The sequence below is a fragment of the Rutilus rutilus genome (genome assembly GCF_951802725.1).
Source record: "Rutilus rutilus genome assembly, chromosome: 9".
Taxonomy (NCBI): Eukaryota; Metazoa; Chordata; class Actinopteri; order Cypriniformes; family Leuciscidae; genus Rutilus; species Rutilus rutilus.
In genome coordinates, this window is record NC_140223.1 from 16891865 (window position 1) to 16914539 (window position 22675).

Sequence of the window (22675 nt, forward strand, 5' to 3'; positions counted from 1 at the left end):
ACCTGACACTGGTCGGCAGGGGTTACGGGAGAAGGCGTAATCGGGTCCTCGGACCATACCCGGCTGCCGGCTGGCGACACAAGAAGGGAGCGAGGGTCGCACACCGCCAGTCTGACCTTCTTGGGGCCCAGGAACAGAGAAATTTGCTCTTGTGACATTTGGGGTACCACTGGACTCCGGAGAGCCAGTGGCGGAACGGTAACCGTCTGAAGAGCTTGTCCCTCCGTCCCCGGGCAGCCTGTATCAGGGACGCTTAGTCTTACAGTTGCCACCTGGCTTGGCAGTGACTGAGACAGGCTGGGCGGCCTGCCTGCGGCTCGCTCTACACTGAGGCCTGGGTGAAGGCTGCTGATGTAGGCCAGCGGAAGCGGCGGCAGGGGGACGCCCTCGGCGACGAGCAGGCGGAGGAGTGGCCACCGGTGGTGGGGTGATGGCAGCAGCGGGTTGCCGGGGCGGTAGAGAACTGTTGGGTGCAGCTCTCCACCACGTTGCCGAACAGCCCAACCTGGGAAATTGGGGAGTCCAGGAACCGAACCTTGTTCGCATCCGATAATTCAACCAGGTTGAGCCAACTATGGCGCTCCTGGACCACCAGGGTGGACATCTTGTCAGTTGCGGTGCAGAGCTCACTGGTGAGCGCACGGCCTAGACTACCCTCGTGCATGTCTCGATCTCAACACCGAGACCGTCATATTCCCGCAATGGGAACATGAACCGTCCACAAAAGCTGCCTCAGCATGCTGAACACCCAAACACATGACGCAGCAATCGTGACCGTCAGAAGGGGACAGGGAACGACCACATCCAGAAACGCATGGGCGGAATGACATCTTGAAAAAGACGCAAACGCTCCCGTGTTGCTCTTTCAGGAAGTGAGAAACCTCTCACCAGTGCTGGAGCACCCAGGGGAATGATCGCTGCAACACTGACAGGGATGGTGCAGCCTGTACCAGTAAAGCAATCACTCTTCTCACCCTCAACTGGCAGTCAGACAAACAAACACAAACAGAAATGTGATGCTGTTAGAACAGCAGTTGAGTGATCAAAGAGCTCGCGACCACCGCTGCTCGCGCTGTAGAAACACCAGCCAGGGAGAGACTTCCTGAAGAAGCACCGACACACTCGCTCGTTGTAGAAAACAACACTCTTCAGAGATTCCGTCATAGAGAACGATCGGCTCCAAAGCGAAAGACAGATGGTGTATGCATCTGCTTCCGTATTTATACCCGTCTCGCGGGGCGGAGCGCGTGATGCAAATTCACGTCGCCATTGCGCGCATTGGCTCGTTCAAGCATGCTCGAAGAAGATAGGCTCCCTAGCGTGATCCCATTCAGTCGACGTAGACTACGTCTGATGTTCTCGACTGAAAGGGAACAGCTGGCTGCTTTTATAATTTTGGAAACCGTGATCCATTTTTCAGGATTCTTTGAGGAGTAGAAAGTTCAAAAGGACATCATTAATTCGAAATGGAAATCTTTTTTAACATTATAAATGTCTTTACATTCACCTTTGATCAATTTCATGAATTAATTTTTTTTTTATAATTACTGAACTCAAATGTTTAAACGGTAGTGTAAATATTAGGCAGCTCACTAGGTTTTGGAACAGACCCCCAGTCATGTAATGTCTCTTTTTTTTCTTTGGTCAATTATTCAGCTGTATTTTAATGTGAATGTGTTGTCATGAAAACACTTTATAATTGATAAGATGAGAAAGCCAAGGCATTACATGCAGGAAGAAGCACAGGAGATTTGAGGACAGGAGCTGAAAAAAAAGACGACTCATCTCTGACTCATAGTTCCCAAGTTCCTCAATGAATATCCATGAAAAAACACCTCACACAGGGGAGCACAAACAAAATAAAAAACAACTCAACATAGAGCTAACACTTGTCTCAATCTCCCTTAGTTCTCAGGGATGATTTCCGCCAGCCTCCCAATGACGTGGTGGTGGCAGCCGGAGAGCCTGCTGTACTGGAGTGCGTCCCTCCCAGGGGTCACCCCGAGCCCACTGTTTCCTGGAAGAGGAACAATGTTCGTGTCAATGACAAGGACGGCAGGATCTCTGTGAGTTAATAGCAGAAAGTGCAATGTTGGCAAAGGAGTGATGATTAGGTTGTAGTGTAGCAGTGACATCACTCTACTCTGCAACCAGCATCGACTGGAACATAAATCAGTGTACTTAGTCACGTCCTGTTCTCCACCAACAAATGACATCACTCGTGAGTTTGAGAGTGTGTGTAAAAGAAAGGTGCATTTTAGCAATTTTTTATGCTTATGTTGTGCTGGTTAGCATTGTCATTAACTAAAACTAAAAAAAAATTTTTGTTAATATAAAAAAGCTAATTGAAATAAATACGTTAAATTAGTACTAAAATTACTAAAAATAAAATAAAAATAAATTAAAGGTAAATTTTTTTTTTTTTTGTACAAATGTCAAAGGTTAAATCTTAAACTAAATTTAAAATGAAAAGGTAAAAAGAAAAGATAATTCAACATATATAATAGTATATAAATAATACTAAAATAACATTGCTGGTTACTGAAAGAAACTGTTTGGTCATGTGACCATTTAAAATAAAACCAGGCTTTTATTAGGCTTCTGAAATAAGTCTTTATGTTATGTATGTGTACATATTTGTCAAAGTTAAATGATGATATGACGATGTAGATGTTATTATTTTTAATTTTTTTTATTCAGATGCGTGGTGGTAAGCTGATGATTTCTCACACCCGGAAAAGTGACGCAGGCATGTATGTGTGTGTGGGCACCAATATGGTGGGCGAGAGAGACAGTGATCCAGCCGAACTCGTTGTTTTTGGTAAGTTCAATTTCCTGGCTAGTTTTTTGTTGTTGTTTGTTTGGCAAAAGGGTGAAAATAAGCACAGTGTGATTTGTCTGTGTGATTGTGGGAGCAGAGAGGCCAGTTTTCATCCGCAGACCTGTGAATCAGATCGTTTTGGCTGAGGAGACTGTTGACTTCTTGTGCGAGGTTCATGGAGACCCGGCTCCGACTGTCCGCTGGAACAGAGATGAGGGAGAACTACCACGGGGGAGGCAAGACTCTGCTTACAAACATTTGTGATGCTTTTTTTCCGTTATAGTTCAGTTAGAGAAGGAGAAAGCTCAATAAATATGTGTGTCGTTCCAAACCCTTACAAATGAACATATTTTTTATAAAACCTGAGAGATTTCAGTCACTCCCATTGAAAGTCCATTCCACTAAAACTTAATGAAGCTCATAAGTTCATAAAGACATTGTCAGACAGTATGTTTGAGCTTCCATTTGCCATATTTGATGAGCTCTACTGTATGTGCGTTGATTGATGTTTATATGATGAACAGATTTAATTTAGGCTTTTATTCACATATAAAGTGGGGCTGCACGACATTGAAGAAAAATTAGATATGCGATAACTTGATAAATAATGTTATTTGCAATATGCAATATGATAATTATATTTACATATATTTAACTGGAAATTATATAATCAGCATTAAAGGGTTAGTTCACCCAAAAATGAAAATGATCCCATAATTTACTCTCCCTCAAGCCATCCTAGGTGTATATGACTTTCTTCTTTCAGTCAAACACAATTGGAGTTATATTAAAATAATATCCTTGTATTAACCAACCCTTTAAGTTTCAAATTTTTGTGGTAATAATTTGTCGCCAGCAAATGGGGGTGATAAGGGTTATCTCATCATCTCATACTATGAGATATATGGTATATATGGTGGAATTACACAGAAATGTCCTCTCAGAGAATATGTAGACATGGTGTAGGAGAAAGGTGTGATGACTGTTCAGTCTTCTCTCCTCACGGACAACCATTGTCTCTTTTCACCCTCTCGGCTGAATAGATTTGAGATCCGTGGTGACAACAGCCTTCATCTGATGAGGGTCAGAGCGGAAGACGAGGGCACTTACACGTGTGTCACCGAAAACAGCGTGGGCAAAACCGAAGCCTCCGCCATGCTGCAGGTCCATGGTAAGACGTGCATGCGTGCATTCTCAGCCTTTTACATGTGTGTCGACACATCACAGAGCACATGAAATGTGAATCACAAAGAAGTGAGCTGATTTTCCTAGCTTCATGCATATGGTGTTGCTCATCTCCATTAAACAGACCTCACCGCAGCCATTTGAACCTGTCAGGCGCAATCAGTCTGATCTGTGTGAAGTCACATGGAAGAGTTTATCAGCTCCTCTGTTGCTGCTTAAATGTTAGCTCTATTTTACCTAGTGAACTGCCTCATTGCCTACATAGGCAGCTGACAGTAAAGCCCAGTTTTGACATGAACGTTTGGCATAATGAACACAGTGCTGCGTCTGAAATCGCATACTGTATATAACTTAATTCATGACCAATAAAAAAGTACATTCTATATAGTATGAATGTGTTCAGTATGAATGAAATTTGGACGTACTACATCGATCATTGTAAGCCCGTCTAAATCGGTCCAATGGCGGCATCCGATAGAACGGGTGAAGGTCTCTGCGTGTTACTGTCTTTCCTTTCACGCAACACAACAAGATTAAATTAAATACTTTTTCTCATATGTATTACCTCGTTATTTCATCTGACTCCATAAATGAAAAAGGTTTTAATGATATCCGAGCATCATTAAATGTGAGCGAATGTTTGATTATTCTTTTTAACTCTTTACTTATATTTTACCCGTTCATATTAGGAAGCTATGTTGCTCTGAGGTCCTCACACCTTCTGCTTAACGCGGGTCTCATAATCACAAGCTCGTTAGTTTTGGTCACCAAACAGAGGTAATTGCTATATACCTGAGATTGGTCGCATTCACGCTTACACAATCAAAGATACTTTGGTATAGCCACCGTGACTGCATACACTTGAAATTAAAGTAACGTTTACTTCAGGCCGAGGTATGGCCACTATTACAGATTTAAGTTGACCAACATTATTCCTCTTATAATAGTTTTGGATTGGCCATGCCGTGGTTCCCACGTAGACTTATCTAAAGTAACATTAAATTAAAACAGAGGTAAGACACACCAAATTTAGATTGGTCAAGCAGCATTTTTGCTGTTTTAAACGGAAATTCACTTCTTGTCTTTGCGAACCACGTACACTTGAATTAGTGCCAAATATTAGTCGTAACTAATCTGACACAAAACTTGCGGTAACATACAAATCTGTTTAATCTACTTGGGAAAACAATTTCAGAGTCTGTCGGAATAAAATCAAATGTAACAATTTATTATGTCAGGTAAATATATCATGCCAATTTCATAATCAGTTCAAAGATAATTAATACAAAACATAAAATGCTCTGGAATAAAGAGAGAAGATGCAAACCTGACATTATAAAATACATGATGCGGAGTGTCTTGCATTTAGAGACTTCGGGCTGTGTGTATAGTATTGCACAAACTATGCTGATGTACGCAACTTGCACTGTACGCATACCCTAGCATACACATAAAAAACAAAGTATACTTTAAGTTTAAGGTGGAATCCTAACTGTCATGGAAGTGACTGATTTAGAAACCTCTTCATAGGCAGCAATACAAAGCACAACACAAGTAGTGGGAGACTCAATTCACAATTGACGTTAGTATGCTGCTAAGCTAACAACACAATACTGAAATGCGTATAAAAATACTTAGAATGGACAGACATTTGCTACTTTTTAATGTGATTTTAAACCATTCAAGTGCAAGTAGACGTGAAAGAGAACTCAATTCAGCACTCTTGCTCTGTTTTCTGTGCTGCGCACACAAAAAAACAATTCTCATATAGTGCGCGAATACTAAATTAAGTTTCTCATTCGCATCTTGAATGGACAAATACACACAAAGTTATGTCGAAAGATCCTCGTAAACAGTCACACAATTCCTTGTGAAAGTTGTAAAGGAATTTTCCCTTAACCTAACTATCCGGCTCTATCTATTGGTTCCCGTCCCTGACGTCCCCACTCTATAGATCACCGGACTACCTGGCTCCATTTATTGGTTCCCGTTCTTCACGTCCCCACTCTATAGATCACCAGCTTTTCTTTCCCTAAACTACCTAAACTAGCTTCCTACCTAAACTAGCTTCCTGCCTAAACTAGCTTCCTGCGCAGGAATAAATTGACAAACAGACCTGCAATTGTCCTTTAAATGCTTTAATAACGGCCGGGAGAGTCTTCGAGCAGTTCTCAGAGAACTCTCCCAAGAAGAATCAAGGCCGGAGGATCTCTTGCAAATTCCATTGAGAATCCCGCCGTAAAACACATATACAACAGTTTTTATAGTATAGAGGTATGACATAATGTCAGGCTGCATTACATAATTTCCCCACTATTTGATTGGTTCTTCATATGCAAACCCCTCTGTTACTAGGTAAAGCAAACTCTGATCTTGCGGTGACTTCATCTGTAATCACAAGATTCTAACAGACTGTCTAGTTTCATTTCCCAAAACTAAGTTATTTTTACATACATACGCACATAGTCAAAGACACAAGTTTTCCATTGGTTTCGTACAGTACATCCTGTTCCAATGTTAGATGTTAAATAAGGTTAGATGTTAGAAACATGGTTAATTTAATATACAGTTTAAAATTTCCACGACAAAGTATTCTTTAGGCTGCTGATTTTTTTTCATGGTAGTCAGCTGCAAAGTTTTGCGAAAGACAGAATAAATATGTTTGAGATCTATTTTTTTTTTTTTTTTTTACCTAATTGGAATTAAAACTGGGAATCAATAATAATCGGAATCGATAAGCAGAATCGGAATTGGAATCACTAAAATTCAAATGATACCCAACCCTAATAGAGACCAAATGTTGTTTTGAACTTTGAGTTTCATTGTATGGACAAAAACACCTGAAATATTCTTCAAAATGTATATCTTATTTTGTGTTGTGCTGAAGATAGAAACTCATACAGGTTTGGAACAGCATCAGGGTGAGTAAATTAAGGCGGAATTTTCTACTTAGACGGATCACTCTGTTTTGGAACAGAGCAACTATGTGGAGCTTATGTTAAAGCATGTGGATTACTGTATCTGACAGCTGTTATAGAGAGATGGTGTGCTTTAGCAAACTGCCGGAGTGCAGAGGCAGTGTTAATAGAACATGGAAAAATGTGTGTTTTGCGTGTGTGTAGAGATGAGAGAGAGAAAGACTGAGCAAGAAAGAACTGGATGGGAATCTAACTGGCACAAGCCGGGGGAAGCAGCTGTAGAAGACCTGATTCAATTCATCCTCCAGTTATTTTGCCAGTCTCAATTAAGATGAGACCAAGCTTCCATCTCCTGCCTACTGCCTCATTTTACTGCCTCCTCTCTCTCTCTCTCTCTCTCTCTCTCTCTCTCTCTCTCTCTCTCTCTCTCTCCATTTTCTGACTCAGGGCCATTTTCTTGATGTTTCATTTGTGAATTTTCTGTCTCATTTGCCTTGATGTTTTGTTGCCCTTCATCATTTCATCCTTACCAACCTTTCCTTCCTCTTCACTGCATGCTGCCACATCTCACAAGGTGTCAAAGCCAGGCTGTTTTATGTCCGCTGCTTTGCATAGTGTGTGTGAATGCTTCAAAAAGACATTTTAAGTCATTACTATGATTCTGCCATTTGATTAATGGGGATTTTATAGCTCAAAAAAATTATCAGCCGCTTAACATTTATATAATTGAAACATGAACATTCAAACGTTTTAAAAAAGAGAGAGACTGCTAAATTTTATAACTGAAGTGATTGCTTTAAGCAAATTTCACATTTATTTTCATGTATTTGGCAGACACTTTTATTCAAAACAACCTATAATTCATTTAAGCAGAACATTGTATCAGTAGCTAGTATTACCTGGATATCGAACTTGCATCATTCTCTACAAGTTGAGCTGCAAGGATTTGAGACTGAATTTAGGTGATGTGCCATGATCTCAGATTATTGAAAAATGGTGTAAAATAGAGGTAACATTTTTATAAAAAAATGTTAACGTGATGTATTAATTAGTCCACATGCTTTACCACATTCATTTGTGGCACCGATGCTTTTGGGGTTAATTTGATTTGTGACTTTTACTGATCCTGTTCCCACACATTCTTCCTCATCCTTTCATCTCTCTCACTGTCTAGAAGATCAATAAAAGAAAAAAGTAGTTTTAAAAAATAAATCCATTAAATCCAATAATCAATTTTACTAGCAGTTACACCAAATAAATATATATTTAGATCCAAAATTACTTTTGACATTCCTGTTATTGGTGAGTAAAATGAGAAAATTTGCAGGTTTTTTTCTAGCATATTTGTGACAAACACTACTGTATGTGGAATATTCCTTACATTAATCCACCAAAGCTAAAATATGAGGAACACAATCCCATTGTGTTGGTTTTGTGTCACTGTTTTAGTGCTCACTTATGACATGAGCCAGTATCCTTCTCTCAGTAGAACTGCACCTTTCACAAATATCAGGAATTCACTCTTCACGTTTTCTTTTTGTGGATTAACGTAAAAAATATTCCACTTACTGTTTGTGGCTGTAATTCTTACAGATTTACAAATGCTTTATGTAGCAGTATTATGCAAAAGTCTCCAGCCACTTTGAGTAACTCGTTTCATTTACTCTCCAGAAATGTTTTTACTCACTTGGCGAGTGTTAAGTTTGGTCCCATATGTTAATACACAGTAACATTTTCTTTTCAGGAACTTAGTTAAGTAACATAAGGGGCTTTCGCACCAGAGGAACCTTTTCATAGTTTCTAGAACTAATGGCGGAAGTAGCCGGTTTTTGGTGTGTTCGCACCGCAGGAACTGGAAACAATTTTAGTTCTAAGATGGGGATGGGCGTATTGATACTGAAGTATCGATATATTGATACTGATGTGAGTATTACATTCCAAAAGAGAGGCCATTATCAGCCCCACTGTGGAAAATGAAACAGTAACCGTACCGGCTGGCCCGGATCGGCACGGAATAGAACGGTTACGAGAATCGCTCGGTCCGACGGTGTAAAAGTGGCTTTTGAGGGGACCAAACATGATTGGGCATCAACCACATGGCAAACGCTAATACTTTTTCATATATTGTCTACTTTCTTTGCATAACAGTCCTATCTAATAAAGTATTAGACAGGACTGTTAAACAAATAAAAAACTAATGAAGAAACCAGAAAAATTAGCCTGGTAATACCAAACTCTGCTACTTCGCTTTGCTTCGTAGACAGAGTCTGGAAGGGCATAATTGAAAAGCGTTTTCTTTCTCACGGGGGGGCGCTTGTCTGAAGTTTAAAATCATTGGTTACCCGTAAGCCAATCACATAACGTTTGGTTATGACGTGTGTTATGCGCGTGTGTTAACTTCCACTGTAAACACATGTATGATGCGAAAACAAACATGGTGAACATGGCTGTGAACGACTTTTGCAGATTATGTGAAGTAAATCTACGCATCCACGGTACAATCAGCGTCTACGTCACGGCTCTCAGCCCGCCCTCTGTTCGTTGATTGGCCGGCTGTTTTGAGGCCGGAGGAAAACCGGGAGATAGGTCACTATCTCAGACTGAGTACAGAAGCGAACTGAAATTGAGCGGAAGTACGAAGTCTGACATAGTCAGGCTACAGAAAAATTGCCCTACGGGAACATTTATTTCTCAGGGAACCACCCTAGTGGCTAGTTCCTAGAACTAAGTTTCTAGAACTATGCGGTGCGAGAAAGCCCCAATGGTTGTGTATTCAGTCTGTCAACGTTCATTTCCTGTGTGGTATTATGAGCACACCTGTGCTCGTATGAGATTGACAGGGCCTGTGGCTGTCAGGAGAAAGCTGTCTTCTCTGATCCTCTCAGAAGATGTTTGCTGCCTTCTATCCTAACATTTTCCCAACATACCAGGGAGCAAAGCCACGGCATCAGTGACTTAACGCGCTGAAGATTACGACTGACCACACACATCTGCTGTTTTTACACTCATCAGACAAGTGTACACGATGAGCGGTCATGTGCATGAGAGCTTTTACCAAGCCCAGCAACAAAATGCCTACTGGATGAGTCGTGAGTCAAACGCATCCTCGTTCACTGGATCATCTCAAATGTGCCCCGTATTAAAAACAGGAAATGGTGGGTTTTAATTCTGTGGCTTTTAAAGGGATAATCAGATAATCACTCTCATATCATTCCAAACCCATAAGACTTTCGTTCATCTTCAGATTGCTTGAGATTCTATTTTCCAAATATGTACAAATATATTAATAAAATCCCAAATTAAACCTGTTCATCATATAAAGTGATCATGTCTTTTCAGAAGATTAACTGCACAATTCAAATGGATTTATTTTACTATCTTTTTTATGAAGGTTTGAGTGAATAGACTTTTGAATGGAGGGACAGAAAATAATAAAAATAAAAATGTGTGTTCCGAAGATTAACAAATTCTTATGGGTTTGGAACGACATGAGGGTGATTCATTGATGACAGAATTTTCATTTTTGGATGAACTAACCCTTTAAAGGGACAATTCACACAAAGATGAAAATTCTGTCATTTATGAGGTTCCAAACCTGAATGAATTTCTTTCTTCTGTGGAGCACTGTATGTGGAAAGGTATTTGTTGTCCAAACAATGAAAGTCAATAGGGTGCAAAACAATATTCCCATTGGACCCAATTGACTTTCATTGTATGGACAAATAAACACAGACATTTAAAAAAATATATCTTCTGTCCCTTTAAGGCTCCAGAATCGCATTCTACACAGAAGCATTTCTTTCACTCATTATTTCAGTCCCCAAAGCTGACATGCATGCATACATACAAGATATGCTGTCGCATGGGAATTGTCACCTGCAGAAGCGTTCAGTAGCTCCATTAGCCCAGAGCCACTTTCCACACACTATTATTCTCCTCCGGTTTTAGTGATCTTTGTCGGCTTCTCGTCATAAGCTGTTATTTGTGTAGGAGCTCGTAGCTCCATCAGAAAAAAATGTGAAAATGGAGAAACAACACGGATGAGTCAGATCTCACGCTTTTCTCCCTGTCTGCCTTTCACGCTCTCTCACTTGAATCTGGTGTACAAACCTACTGTGAAGTTTCTGAACAGCAGGGTAGCGGTCTGGTTATCTAAACAAAGACACACAGCTCTGAGCCCAGCGCCGTACTAAAAAGTGGGTGGGAAATGGCTGCTGGATAACGCTGGTGATTCTGTTTGGCTTACCGAGCGATAAACCAAGCAGTAGCCACCTCAAACATTGCAGTTTAAAACAGATGTTTTTCAAGACCGTTCATCCGCCGCTGTCCCAGCATGAGCCACGGACTCCAGCATCGGAATCTACTTTGGGGTCACAACTAATTTCTTGCTTTAATCTGAGCTGAGTGGAGACTCTATATGTTTTAATCCAACGGCTCTCACACTAATGTGCAAATCACAGAGCTGATGAGCCACAGAAGACAGCACTTAACTGATAAGTGATTTAAAATACTTATTTATACATATTTATAGATGGTATTCGGTGAGGGTTCAATTCAATCAAACCAAGTTTAAGTAGGAGTCGTAATTGTCAGAGACACCCACAGGAAACACAAATCACTAATGATGTGTCTTCAACATCACAGTTGCTATGATTGTGTATCAAAAAGCTATGAGATAAAAAAACGAATTGAAAGGCGTTTCTCACAATACAGCTGCAAACTACCGTGCCAGTAAATTGAGCCAAATCTCGTAGTCTGCTGTATCCTTTTGGATTGGAAACAGATTTTAGGGTGTTGTTACCTGTTGTTACCATTAGCATAGTTCCTTTAGTGAATCAAGTGCTAAAACAACTCACAGTATGCAAATAAATGACTCCCCCTGAGACGTTTGCTTGTCTTCTGCTTCACAGATGTTTCTGAGAGAAATGCCTTACCTCTTCTAGAACTTTCAGGATGTTTCTCAGTAATGCCACAAACTGCTTGTACTTGGCATTTGCTGAGATGCCAAAGTCTTCAATAATTTCCATTTCATAATATTTCTTATGAGATTCTATGCTATCCCTGGTCATTTTATAGCTTTGTACCTTTGCTGAATATCAACAATTGTCTCATTTTAATTTGTATTTAATTTTTTTCTGATATATATACCACTGGTCAAATGATTGGGGTTTAGTAAGTTGTTTTTTTTTATTTATTTTTTTATACTTTTATTCAGCAGGAATGTATTAAATTGATCAAAAGTGACAGTAATTTTTTTTTCAATATTTAATTACATTTATATAATTTTTTAATGCTCACTAAGGCTGCATTTATTTGATCAAAAAATGCAATAAAACGGTAATATTAACAGTAATATCGTTGCAATTTAAAATAAACTTTCATTTCTATTTAAATATTTTAAAATGTAATTTATTCCTGTAATATAAAGAACAGCATTTATTTGAAATAGAAATCTTTTGTACAATTATAAATATATTTACTGTAACGTTTGATCAGTTTAATGAGTTCTTGCTGAATAAAAGTATCAATTTATTTGTACAAATTTTACTCACCCAAAACTTTTAAATGATAGTGTATGTTTGTTACTTAAACAAAATATAATTTTCTACTTCCCACTTCTAAAATTGTGATTACGAGCTTGTTGCATTCAAGCGCTTTGTTTTCTGAAAGAACGGGAATCATGGAGGACACCATGTTTATTCTTGCCTATATATGGGGACAGTCTTATTAAAGCCAAAATGATATTTCACATCCCTTTCATTGACAACCATATAAACATTCATTGCTAATTAGATTTAGATTAAGATAAGCAAGCTGACAATACTGGAATTTCAGTCAAATACATGCTATTTTCGCTGTGTATAAAATACAATATGCTTCAAATGATTATTCATATATGTAAATATGCACTACTTTAACAATAAGACAAGGTGATGTAGCTGTTGTGGAAAAAAATTGTAAAGAATAACAGTCACAGCAGCAATCGTTCTCCCCTCCGCCATGTTTAAAATATATGGTCCACCCAACTCGGGAACTTGGGTATCAAAATTATCCCGAAGTTTTCAAGTGGTAAATACGTGTCCAATTTTTAACTGGGAAACTTGTATTATGATAATTCCGATAGCACGTGAAGGCAGCATTAGTCTACTGGGCAATACAGTTTTCCTATGTCCATGCCGTAGTGGGTGGTGCATGTGTGCACTTGTAGTGCAGCGTGTGTTATTTTGCCAACACCATTTGCCATTATTTTTTGTCCTTCCTCCAGTATCTATAAAGGTAGCAAAAATGACAAACATACAGGAAAATCATAAAGCATTTGCAAATCCTCTAACCAGTCCCATTTGGTTCTCTATGGTCTCAGTGCCTCCACAGATTGATGTACGTCCCCTGGATCAAGTCGCTGTTCAAGGACGGACTGTTACTTTTCAGTGTGGCACCCAGGGAAACCCCCTTCCAGCAGTTTTCTGGAAGAAAGAAGGCAGTCAGGTGAGTGTGCAACTTATGCTTCCTACCTACATGATCTAACCAACCAAACAGCTGCTGAAAATTCAGGAATAAATTACATTTCAAACAGTTATTTTCAGTTTTTATAATCTTTACAATATTACAGTTTTTACTGTATTTTTGATTAAATAAATGCTGCCTTGGTGAGCTTAAGATGAAAAAAATCTTTTGAACGGTAGTGTATGTGCAGTATAGAATATATTACCCTTTGAAATGCATGCAGTATATAGTCAAGTACATACTGTATAGTTCAAGTACACAATCTTTTGTACATGATTTTAGACGCAGCTTATGAGATTGCTCAGCATTGTCAGTCAATAATCCAATACTTCTCTGTATGTCATGCGTGGGTTTAAAAAGCCTGATTGGAGATCAAAGGGAGATCTCTTCATATAAAGATGTTGTGTTTGCATCTCAGAGCATGTTTATCGGTGACTCATTAACTTAGCCAGAGCTTGAAAACAAGTCTAGAGCCTCTCGATGATTATATTTACCCTTGTTGATACTGATTAGTTGTGTATTGCTGATTGCATTGAAGAGATGATTCAGAGCGTTGGATTGCTGGAGTCGGGCCCTTCAAGGCAGCATTTTTTCAGAGCCATTATGGGAAACCACAGATGAGAGTTGGGCCTCCTAAGAGGAAAAAGAAGAGACTCGTGAAAGAGTAGGAAGAGAAAATTTGACACAGTGGAACATCAGGTGTCAGAGCAGCTCCCATAAGCGTAGCGTTCAGTGTAATGGTAGTCAGGAGCTTGTTTCTACTCTAAAAATAGACCTCCGTCAGTGCAGCGGAGAGCTAAAGACCACTCAGCCTTGATGGCTCACATCATTTTTGAGTGATTTGGGGTGTTGCCTGTGCAATGGATTTTATAGCACGTCCCCTGTGTTCACGTTTGTAAACCATTTGCAGCTGTGTTCCAGATTACGCTGTGGCCTTTTCACCATGGTCCATTACTTGCCCAGCTTAAGCCTCTTAAGAGAAGTGGATAGATTCCCCATCATGTATATACCCCGAGTTAACCTAACTGAAGTCCCACAAAGGAGCAAGCAGCTTCGGTCAGCGCGTTAAACTGCCAGAAAGACACATGACCAAGCGCTCAAATCAGCTGATGTGCAGTGGTGATGGAGATGAGATCTTTAATCGGCACCATATTTAATGCCTTTCATTTTTTTGATTTGTTCATGTATGTTAGTCAGCATCATAATTTAATAACACACAGGGCCATAGCTAGGGTATCCGGGGCCCCAGTGCGGGTTGTTGCTGTAGGGGTTCCCTTCAGTTGAAATCACGTTTTTAAGGGGATGGTGGTGTTAGGAGAATCCTCACCACCTTTCGCCCCTCTAGTGATGACCCTGGTCTATTAATGTAGGCTAATGTGAATTTCTACATATAAAGTACTAATATTAGTTTGTGCATTAGTTTGTATTATGTACACAGCACGATTTTTTTTAAAGGGGAACTATGCAGGTTTTCTTAGCTAAATTTACAGTAGCACCTCAATGCAGTACACGAGATCCAGGGGGCGGAGTTGGATCCAGATATAAGGGGTGGAGATTGGTAGGTTTAGGGGTGGGTTTAGGGATCAGGGGGTGGAGATGGGTAGGTTTAGGGGTGGGTTTAGGGATTAAGGGGTGGAGATGGGTAGGTTTATGGGTGGGTTTAGGGATCAGGGGGTGGAGATTGGTAGGTTTAGGGGTGGGTTTAGGGATTAAGGGGTGGAGATGGGTAGGTTTAGGGGTGGGTTTAGGGATCAGGGGGTGGAGATGGGTAGGTTTAGGTATATGTAAGGTGGGAGGAGTCGGATCTGGTTCCGACTCCTCCCCGTGGATTTCATGTTCTGCAGTGAGGACCATCTCTAAATTTACCTTAACTGAACAGCTTCGGAGTCACTGGAATGGTTATATGACTTTTTTCGGGTTGAATGGTGGCCGTCTCGCTTCTCCCTAACGCCTGTGAGCGGAAAAAACACCCTTGCAACTTTGGGCCGGCGGGTATCAGGAAGTATCGCGTGATATCAGGTCTCGAGATGTAATGAATTGCTTTAGGGCACTGCACACATACATTTATATGCTAGACTTCTGACATTGTTAAGCATTTTGGTCAACTGTGGTTGTTTTTAAATGTGCCATATACAATTAAATTTGAACTTGAACTTAAACTTCAAAATAATACTGTTCTTTGAACTTTCCATTCATCAAATCCTGAATTTTTTTTACCACATTTAAATTGACCACATAAGCAGCACAACTGTTTTCAACATTGATAACAATAAGAAATGTTTCTTGAGCATCAAATCAGAATATTAGAATGAAGGATCATGTGACTCTGAAGACTGGAGTAATGATGCTGAAAATTCAGCTTTACCATCACAGACAGGAATATATTTCATTTTAAAATATATTCAAATAGAAAACAGTTATATTTCAGTTTTAATAATATTTAACAATATTACTGTTTTACTATATATTTGAGACTTCTTTCAAAAACATTAAACGTTTTTGCCAAAACCCCAAACTTTTGAACGGCACGGTATGATTTGTATTATATAAATGTATTATGACATGAGTGAACATAAATGAAAAATGAACAATTATTTATTTATAAATTAACATTAACCTAGATTAATAAATGCTTTAAATATTGTTCATTGTTTGATCATGATGCATAAACTGATGTTAATGAATTGAGTCTTAAAGTATAGGGACGAATGAATATTAAAATGATTAAAATCCTAATTATGTTAATGTTATGGCTGATGAATGATAAATGGTGGATATTAAAATAATAATTATTAATTATTTTCATGCTATGGCCAGTTCTATTTTTTTGTCTGAATAAATGAAAAATAAACCAAAATCAATTATTTTAAGTGATTTTAGGCATCACAGCATTATGTACAGTATGAAAAATGATATTAATTTTGACATTTAAGATTACATTTAACAGTACATTAACAGTTATTAAATGATTAGTCCTTTCAAATATTAACTTTTTAAGTGAGCGTTGGATGACAGAAATATAATCTAAATGTAAAATCAGAGGAAATGAGAATAAACAATTAATTACAATCAATTCAAACTCTTTCACTTCAAAAGAACAAAGACAATCCTGTTTTCCATGGCCATGTGTAACTTGTAAAACAGACTTTCAATGCTTCTGAACTTCTGGTGTTGTGTGAACTCAAGAGTCTGTCCTCTGGTGTAGATGCTGCTTTTCCCCGGCCAACCTCCTTCCAAGTCGGGCCGTTATTCTGTGTCCATGAGTGGAGAGCTGTCCATCTCTGATGTTCACTCTGAAGACTCAGGCCACTATATCTGCCAGGCCATCAGCGTGGCAGGAAGTGTCCTCGCCAAGGCTCTGCTGGAAGTGGAAGCTGGTGAGTATCTGGGATTACCGTTCATCCCACCCAGCAAATGGCGTCTCCGGAGATAATTGTGAAGAAAACCCCTAGTATTAACAAACCGCCTGAGCGTGAACGCACACAGTGTACACAGCTCTCAATTTTGATGTGTATATTACTTCAATCATGAAGCCATCAATCATTAGGGATCACTAAAAGTGAAGTGTACTTAACTTATTTTAAAAAAAATTGCAGTATCTCGTAATTCACCCCCCTAAAAATATATATATTTTATAGTTGACAATTTTCTTACTGCGTATTATTGTCTTGTTTTCAAGTTCAAATATCTCAACAATCTTAAATCAAGATACATTTCAGCAAAAATGACATTTTCTAAAAAATTTAAATATCTGCCAATATCTTTTTGACCCCACTGACTGATTTTTTTCAGTGTTTTAAGCATAAACATGCTTAAATTTGATGACTTTTTCAAAAAACAAGATTTACTAACAGCTTGCATCAGTGCAAACCCTCTTTTGGTGTTAAAAAAAAAGACAGGATTTACTAAAGACAGAGAAATGTTTGCAATGAAAAGGCATGGACAGTTATTTTTGTAGGTGTCCTTATCACAAATGCATTTGTAGGAGTTTATCTTTCAGACAAAAAAATGATGGGAGGAGAGTATTTAAATGAATCATGCAACGTGATTTACTAAGGTTTGGCGCTAGTCAATTTACTGGTATTTGTGCCATTATTTAATGCCCAAATAAAGCATGTCTTAACCCAATTTCGCCCGTGTTTTGTTAGTAGATCACACGCACCTGATTTTCATCTCCTACACAGATTTGCGCTGCTCTTGATAGATTGCATTGGTCATTATGGAAATGATCCGGTTGTGTCTGTGTTCTTTAATTTGCACATTGTCAGTAGATCACCCGCAGAACTTTCCACTCCCATGGGCGCTTTTATGGGATTTGCCCTGTTTAGTAAATCTGGCCCTTAATGTCTTTAGTTATTTTGCCTCTCAAGTAAATGTATCTTGATTCAAGAATGTTTAGATATTTTTACTAGAAAACAAGACAAATGTACAAAGTAAGAAACACCCAATTCCAGAATATCTCCATCTTCTTTGCCATTGTGTTCTCAAAGTGTGATTAACTCTGACTGCCAGTTGCGCTTCCCTAGCCGTACAAGTAAGTAAGGCTGATCTTTGGATGCCAGAGGCACTATTAGACAACTGAACAGATGCAAACACACTCCTCACAAACACACTCTGCTGTTTATCCTCCAGGCCCATCAGATCTCGTCCCTCCAATTATCCGACAGGGTCCAGCCAACCAGACGCTCGCTTTAGGCTCCAGCGCCCTACTCCAGTGCCATGTGATGGGCAGCCCAATCCCCAGCGTCAGGTGGGAGAAGGACGGGCAAAGCGTTCTGAGCGATGACATTCACATAAGCCTAATGGAAAACGGCACTTTACACATCAGCGGTGTGAAGGTATTTGACAGACGCTTCAGACAAAGATGTGAATTGTTTGCTTTGATTAGGGCTGTGAAAGGCAAAATCTCCCTGGACAGAGAGGCTCTGAGAAAACATTTCAAACTGAGAGAGACGTTCACAAGCACACCTGAAATAATGGTGTCCACTTGAGCGTTTCTTATACCCGAGGCAGGGTTTCCATCAACGCATGCAAAACACATTTAGCCGCGTAATGTTCATAAATCAATAACCAACAGATTTGATCGCTCTGAGAAGCTCTGCGTACATTTAGCTCAAATGTAATTACGCACACAAAATTACGCTGATAAAGTGGAAGTGACACTAATCTGCAGTTTCCTTCCAAGATCGGAGTAAAGAGTAAGATTTGTTTTAATTGATTCTGGCATTCATTCATCAAGTAGGTTCAGTGGAAAAATAGCTGAGGACTTAAAGCTCTGGGTTCCATACATCTGAATCACCAGCCAAATCAGTCATGTCATGATATAGTGTTTGACATAATAGATATATTAGCCTATCAGATAATCAGATATAGGACTGAAATATTTAATTTGCAAATATAACTTTGTGGAGCTCTTTTGAATGTTAAAGCCTATCATACATCATATATCATAACATATAGCAGTATAAGAAAGGTTGTGTGCCATTCAGAAGTGGTAGTGATAATAATTATATTTTATTATATTATAAAAAATAATTTCATACACATAGCATATGGAGTAGTCCCAGAAACATTTTATCATTTATATAAACATTTATATGAATTAGCAATATTTAAATATGGTTGTGTTTAATTATATGTGCATTTTATTTAATAAATATACTTTCATTTTTATGGATCAGAGTGGAGCAACACATCATTTCCCAGTATGCAATAATTTAGTCAAAAATGATGCCTATTTATTTTGTAATTTGTTGCACTGTTTGATTTTATGTTTCAAAACTAATGAAAGTGAAGAATGTGTTTCACGGTATTAAAATGCCTAATTAGAGAAAAAATATATTCCACCTGTCAGGGTATATAATAAATAGGCATAATTAGTTCTTCAACATTCATGTGTTGAACTATTGATATTCCTCTGTCTCTGTGTTAATTGCAATTCAGTAAACTCCTTTTCCTGTTGTTCCAATTCAAATTCCTGTAGCATGTCGCCAGTTCTATTCAAATTCATACCGAAAGGGAGCTAGTTCTTAAATTCATAGTTTTGTTCAATGCTGATAATAAATAATGTTCAAAAGACTTTGTCATTCAAAAGTTATTTTAATTAAGAGAAGCAACTGTGTATCATACAGCTTTTATTTGCCTTCGGATTTCAAAAACATTCCGATAAACTGAATGCCATCTGTGGTACCAGGTCTGTATATTTTAATTGAGACATTTGACAGATTACACTGCAGTATGCAGAATATAAAACAGGCATTGAGGATGTCAAAAATGTGATCTCAGAGGAGTTCTAACGGTCAAGACCTCTAACTAACTGAAAACAAACTGATGGGCTGAAAGAATACATTTGATCCGCATCATTTGGAGAGCGTAAAACTACTTCAGAAACACTGCATGCTCGCAATTATCTTTGTCGTCTTTCAGAAATGACTTTGTCTTCTCTGTTGCTAGGAGACCGACTCAGGAACGTACACCTGTGTCGCATCCAGTTCCACTGGTGAGACGAGTTGGAGTGCGACCGTGACAGTGAAAGGTAGCATACAAGCATTCTTCACTGTAACACAACTCTTTATAAGACTTTGAAAAGGCTGACACTTCAAGGAACACGTTGTACTGATGATTTCAATGTGCAGTCAAACGTCCTTGGACATGAATGCACCCTTGACGGAATAGTCAGGCAGTCACATTTGACTCTGTTTCTTGTGTTTAGCGACTGGAACGTCCTCTGTCCCGCGGGTCTCGCAGTCCCTGCAGCTGCCTGGTCCTCCACAGAAGCCTGTGGTAACAGATGTGACCTCAAATAGCGTCACTCTCACTTGGCAGCCCAACCCACATGAGGGCGGAGCTGCTGTCACTTCCTACATCATCGAGGCTTTCAGGTTTATATGAGACCATTAACACAAACTTACTAATAACTTTTCATTTCTTTTCCTTCATTTAAGGCGAGACACGGCAGGCAAAAACATAGTTTTTTTTTTACTGGTCAATTTCGAGATTTTGGGATATTTGTCTTCAATAACATGTCTTCTTTCAGACTTGTGTTGAAAAAAAGTCCGAAATACACATTTAGGTCTTTATTTTACTACACTTTGTCTGTTTGCGTCTGTAGATTTCTCATAAATTCAACAAAAGTTGGCGTTCTAAATCAACGTGCTGCTCCGCGATCTCTGCCGTCAGCCTGTCATCAGAAGCACCGTTAGGAAGCTCTCTCTCTTGTGTACAATCCTGTCGGATCCAAATATGGTCATTTCCTTTTTATCAGCAACCAATCGTGAAAGTAAAAGGGCTGAATTCGCAATCTCATTGGCTGATGAAAAATCTTTAAAGCCCGTTTTCTCAAAATGACTTTTCTCTCATACTCCAAGTCCGAAATCTCCACTTCAGTAGCACCTATATACACCAAACTTTCCAGACTTGTACCTAGTTATATTATGAAGACATTTACAGAGGGATTTGTAAATATATTATTCCTAGCCTGATTTATATAACATTTTATTCCAAAAAACATGGCGAAAATCATTTTTTTAAGGCTATTGACAGTATTTTCTGATTTACAGGATAACAAAAGTAGATATCCATAAATCCCTCTGTAATTTTTTTCCCATCTAATATGTGAACACAATGAAAAAATAATTTTTAACCTGGCTTTATCCAATACTCAGATATCGTTTTTTAAAATATAAGCAAATTAGTGCATATTTGATTAGATATTGCCTGATTTGCATATTTAAACATTAAATTACAGAAAACTTGTAATACATTTTTTTCTCGTCTTAATGTAGGTAATCAACTGGAAAAGTTTCATGGTGTTATCTGCTAGTTAAAATTTTTACCCTATTCACCTGTAGTGTCTCGCCTTAAAGGGCTCAAAACAATATATCATTTATATTATATTATATGTTTCATTTATTGCCCCTTTTCTCTTTATCCACCAAGGAGTTTAAAAGTAGAAATGTGCAGCTTTCATTTTTTTTCATAGAAAAGTGTGTTATATGAGCTGTGATATATACATCATCCTTTTGAGGTTTTTGAAATACTTTTCTAGGTGGACGAACTTGTAGATATTTAATTCCTATTGGATTTTTTTCTCAGTGTAAACAACCCTTCTCTAGTATCTTTATGTGCATCATGAGACGGTTTATTCCAGTGCAAGACATTGCCCTGTAGACTTACATTGTAATGCATTACTTTACACACTTTCAGAGTCAGAAATCCAATTTTCCATTAACAGACGATATTGGGCCCCTGGATTTGATTTTTTTCAGGGGCAATTTTTTTTACCTTTATGAGGTTGTGTTTATTTCTAACCATATCAAATCACTCTGTCATCTTTTTATATGTTTTATAATTGGATGTTAGGGTGTCACCAGTAAAACTAAATCAATATGAACTCGTATTTTCTGGCATATTACGGATAACTAGGCCTAGAATTTAATTTTAAGAGCTATGTCAGATGTTACAAACGAGAAAAACAGAGGAACTCATTACGGAGCATTTCTTGCACCTGTTTTTTTTTTAATTCAGGGGCATTTTTTTCCTCTGAGCCACCTTTAATTTCTGACCCTGCATGCCTTATGTATGATTTTTGCTTGTGTTTACAAACTGAGGGCTGAGATTGGTGGTAATCAAAAGCATGTCAAAGATGCTGTCGATACAGCTTAACTTGTACTGAGCCTGGAACATTCCTCTACTGCAAATTTTGCACTTTTATCTCGTATTCAGAAATGCATTCAATCGGTTCCTGCATGGATTTAAAGTCTCCTGCACTGCTGCATATTTACAAGAAATATAAGGGGAATGGGGTTCTACACCCTCTCCAGTGACTTGATGGGTTGAGTGACTGGCAGACGTTCTCATTATTGTGCCGGGGTAAGTTAGAGGCGTCATTCAGAGTGTCAGAGCGGTTGGAAGTTTATGGTGAAGTGAGAGTGAAGCAATGCTCTCTTCCAGGCTGGATGTTCCCTGGGGCTGCAGTTAGAATTCAGCAGAACTTGTCCCTCTAGGCTCTGTAGAGGTCAGATGAACAGAAGGCTCTATTATTGTCCCGCCAGGAGAGCAGCATGGGAGGCAGAGAGTAGAGCCCTAGTCATAATTTAGCTCTGCTCTGACATCTTGTTAAGGAGACACTCGGATTTATGTTGCAGCTCGCTATGTTGAGAGGTCAGGGTCATGTGCACAGTCCGAGAAGTCAAGTGGGCAGCCCTTATGTGCTCACGGTGCATGGAGACGAGGCCAGATCCTCTCC

At 38.9% G+C, this 22675-nt stretch overlaps 1 protein-coding gene and 1 long non-coding RNA gene across 2 annotated transcripts in view; one reads left to right on the forward strand and one right to left on the reverse strand.

Annotated features, from left to right (window-relative positions):
* LOC311296517 (roundabout homolog 2) overlaps positions 1-22675 on the forward strand; it is a 70358-nt gene that overhangs the window by 34519 nt on the left and 13164 nt on the right. The window contains exons 3-11 of the mRNA XM_084418343.1: positions 1909-2066; positions 2701-2821; positions 2919-3057; positions 3865-3992; positions 13286-13410; positions 16634-16805; positions 18061-18266; positions 19882-19963; positions 20141-20309. Coding sequence (XP_084274469.1) covers positions 1909-2066; positions 2701-2821; positions 2919-3057; positions 3865-3992; positions 13286-13410; positions 16634-16805; positions 18061-18266; positions 19882-19963; positions 20141-20309 — 1300 coding nt within the window. The remainder of the gene's footprint in view (positions 1-1908; positions 2067-2700; positions 2822-2918; positions 3058-3864; positions 3993-13285; positions 13411-16633; positions 16806-18060; positions 18267-19881; positions 19964-20140; positions 20310-22675) is intronic.
* Positions 1943-14123, reverse strand: LOC311296520. The gene is made up of 3 exons (XR_014628611.1): positions 13923-14123; positions 13257-13388; positions 1943-2017 (listed from the first exon to the last, which is right to left on the reverse strand). It is a non-coding gene; the product is annotated as an uncharacterized lncRNA (long non-coding RNA).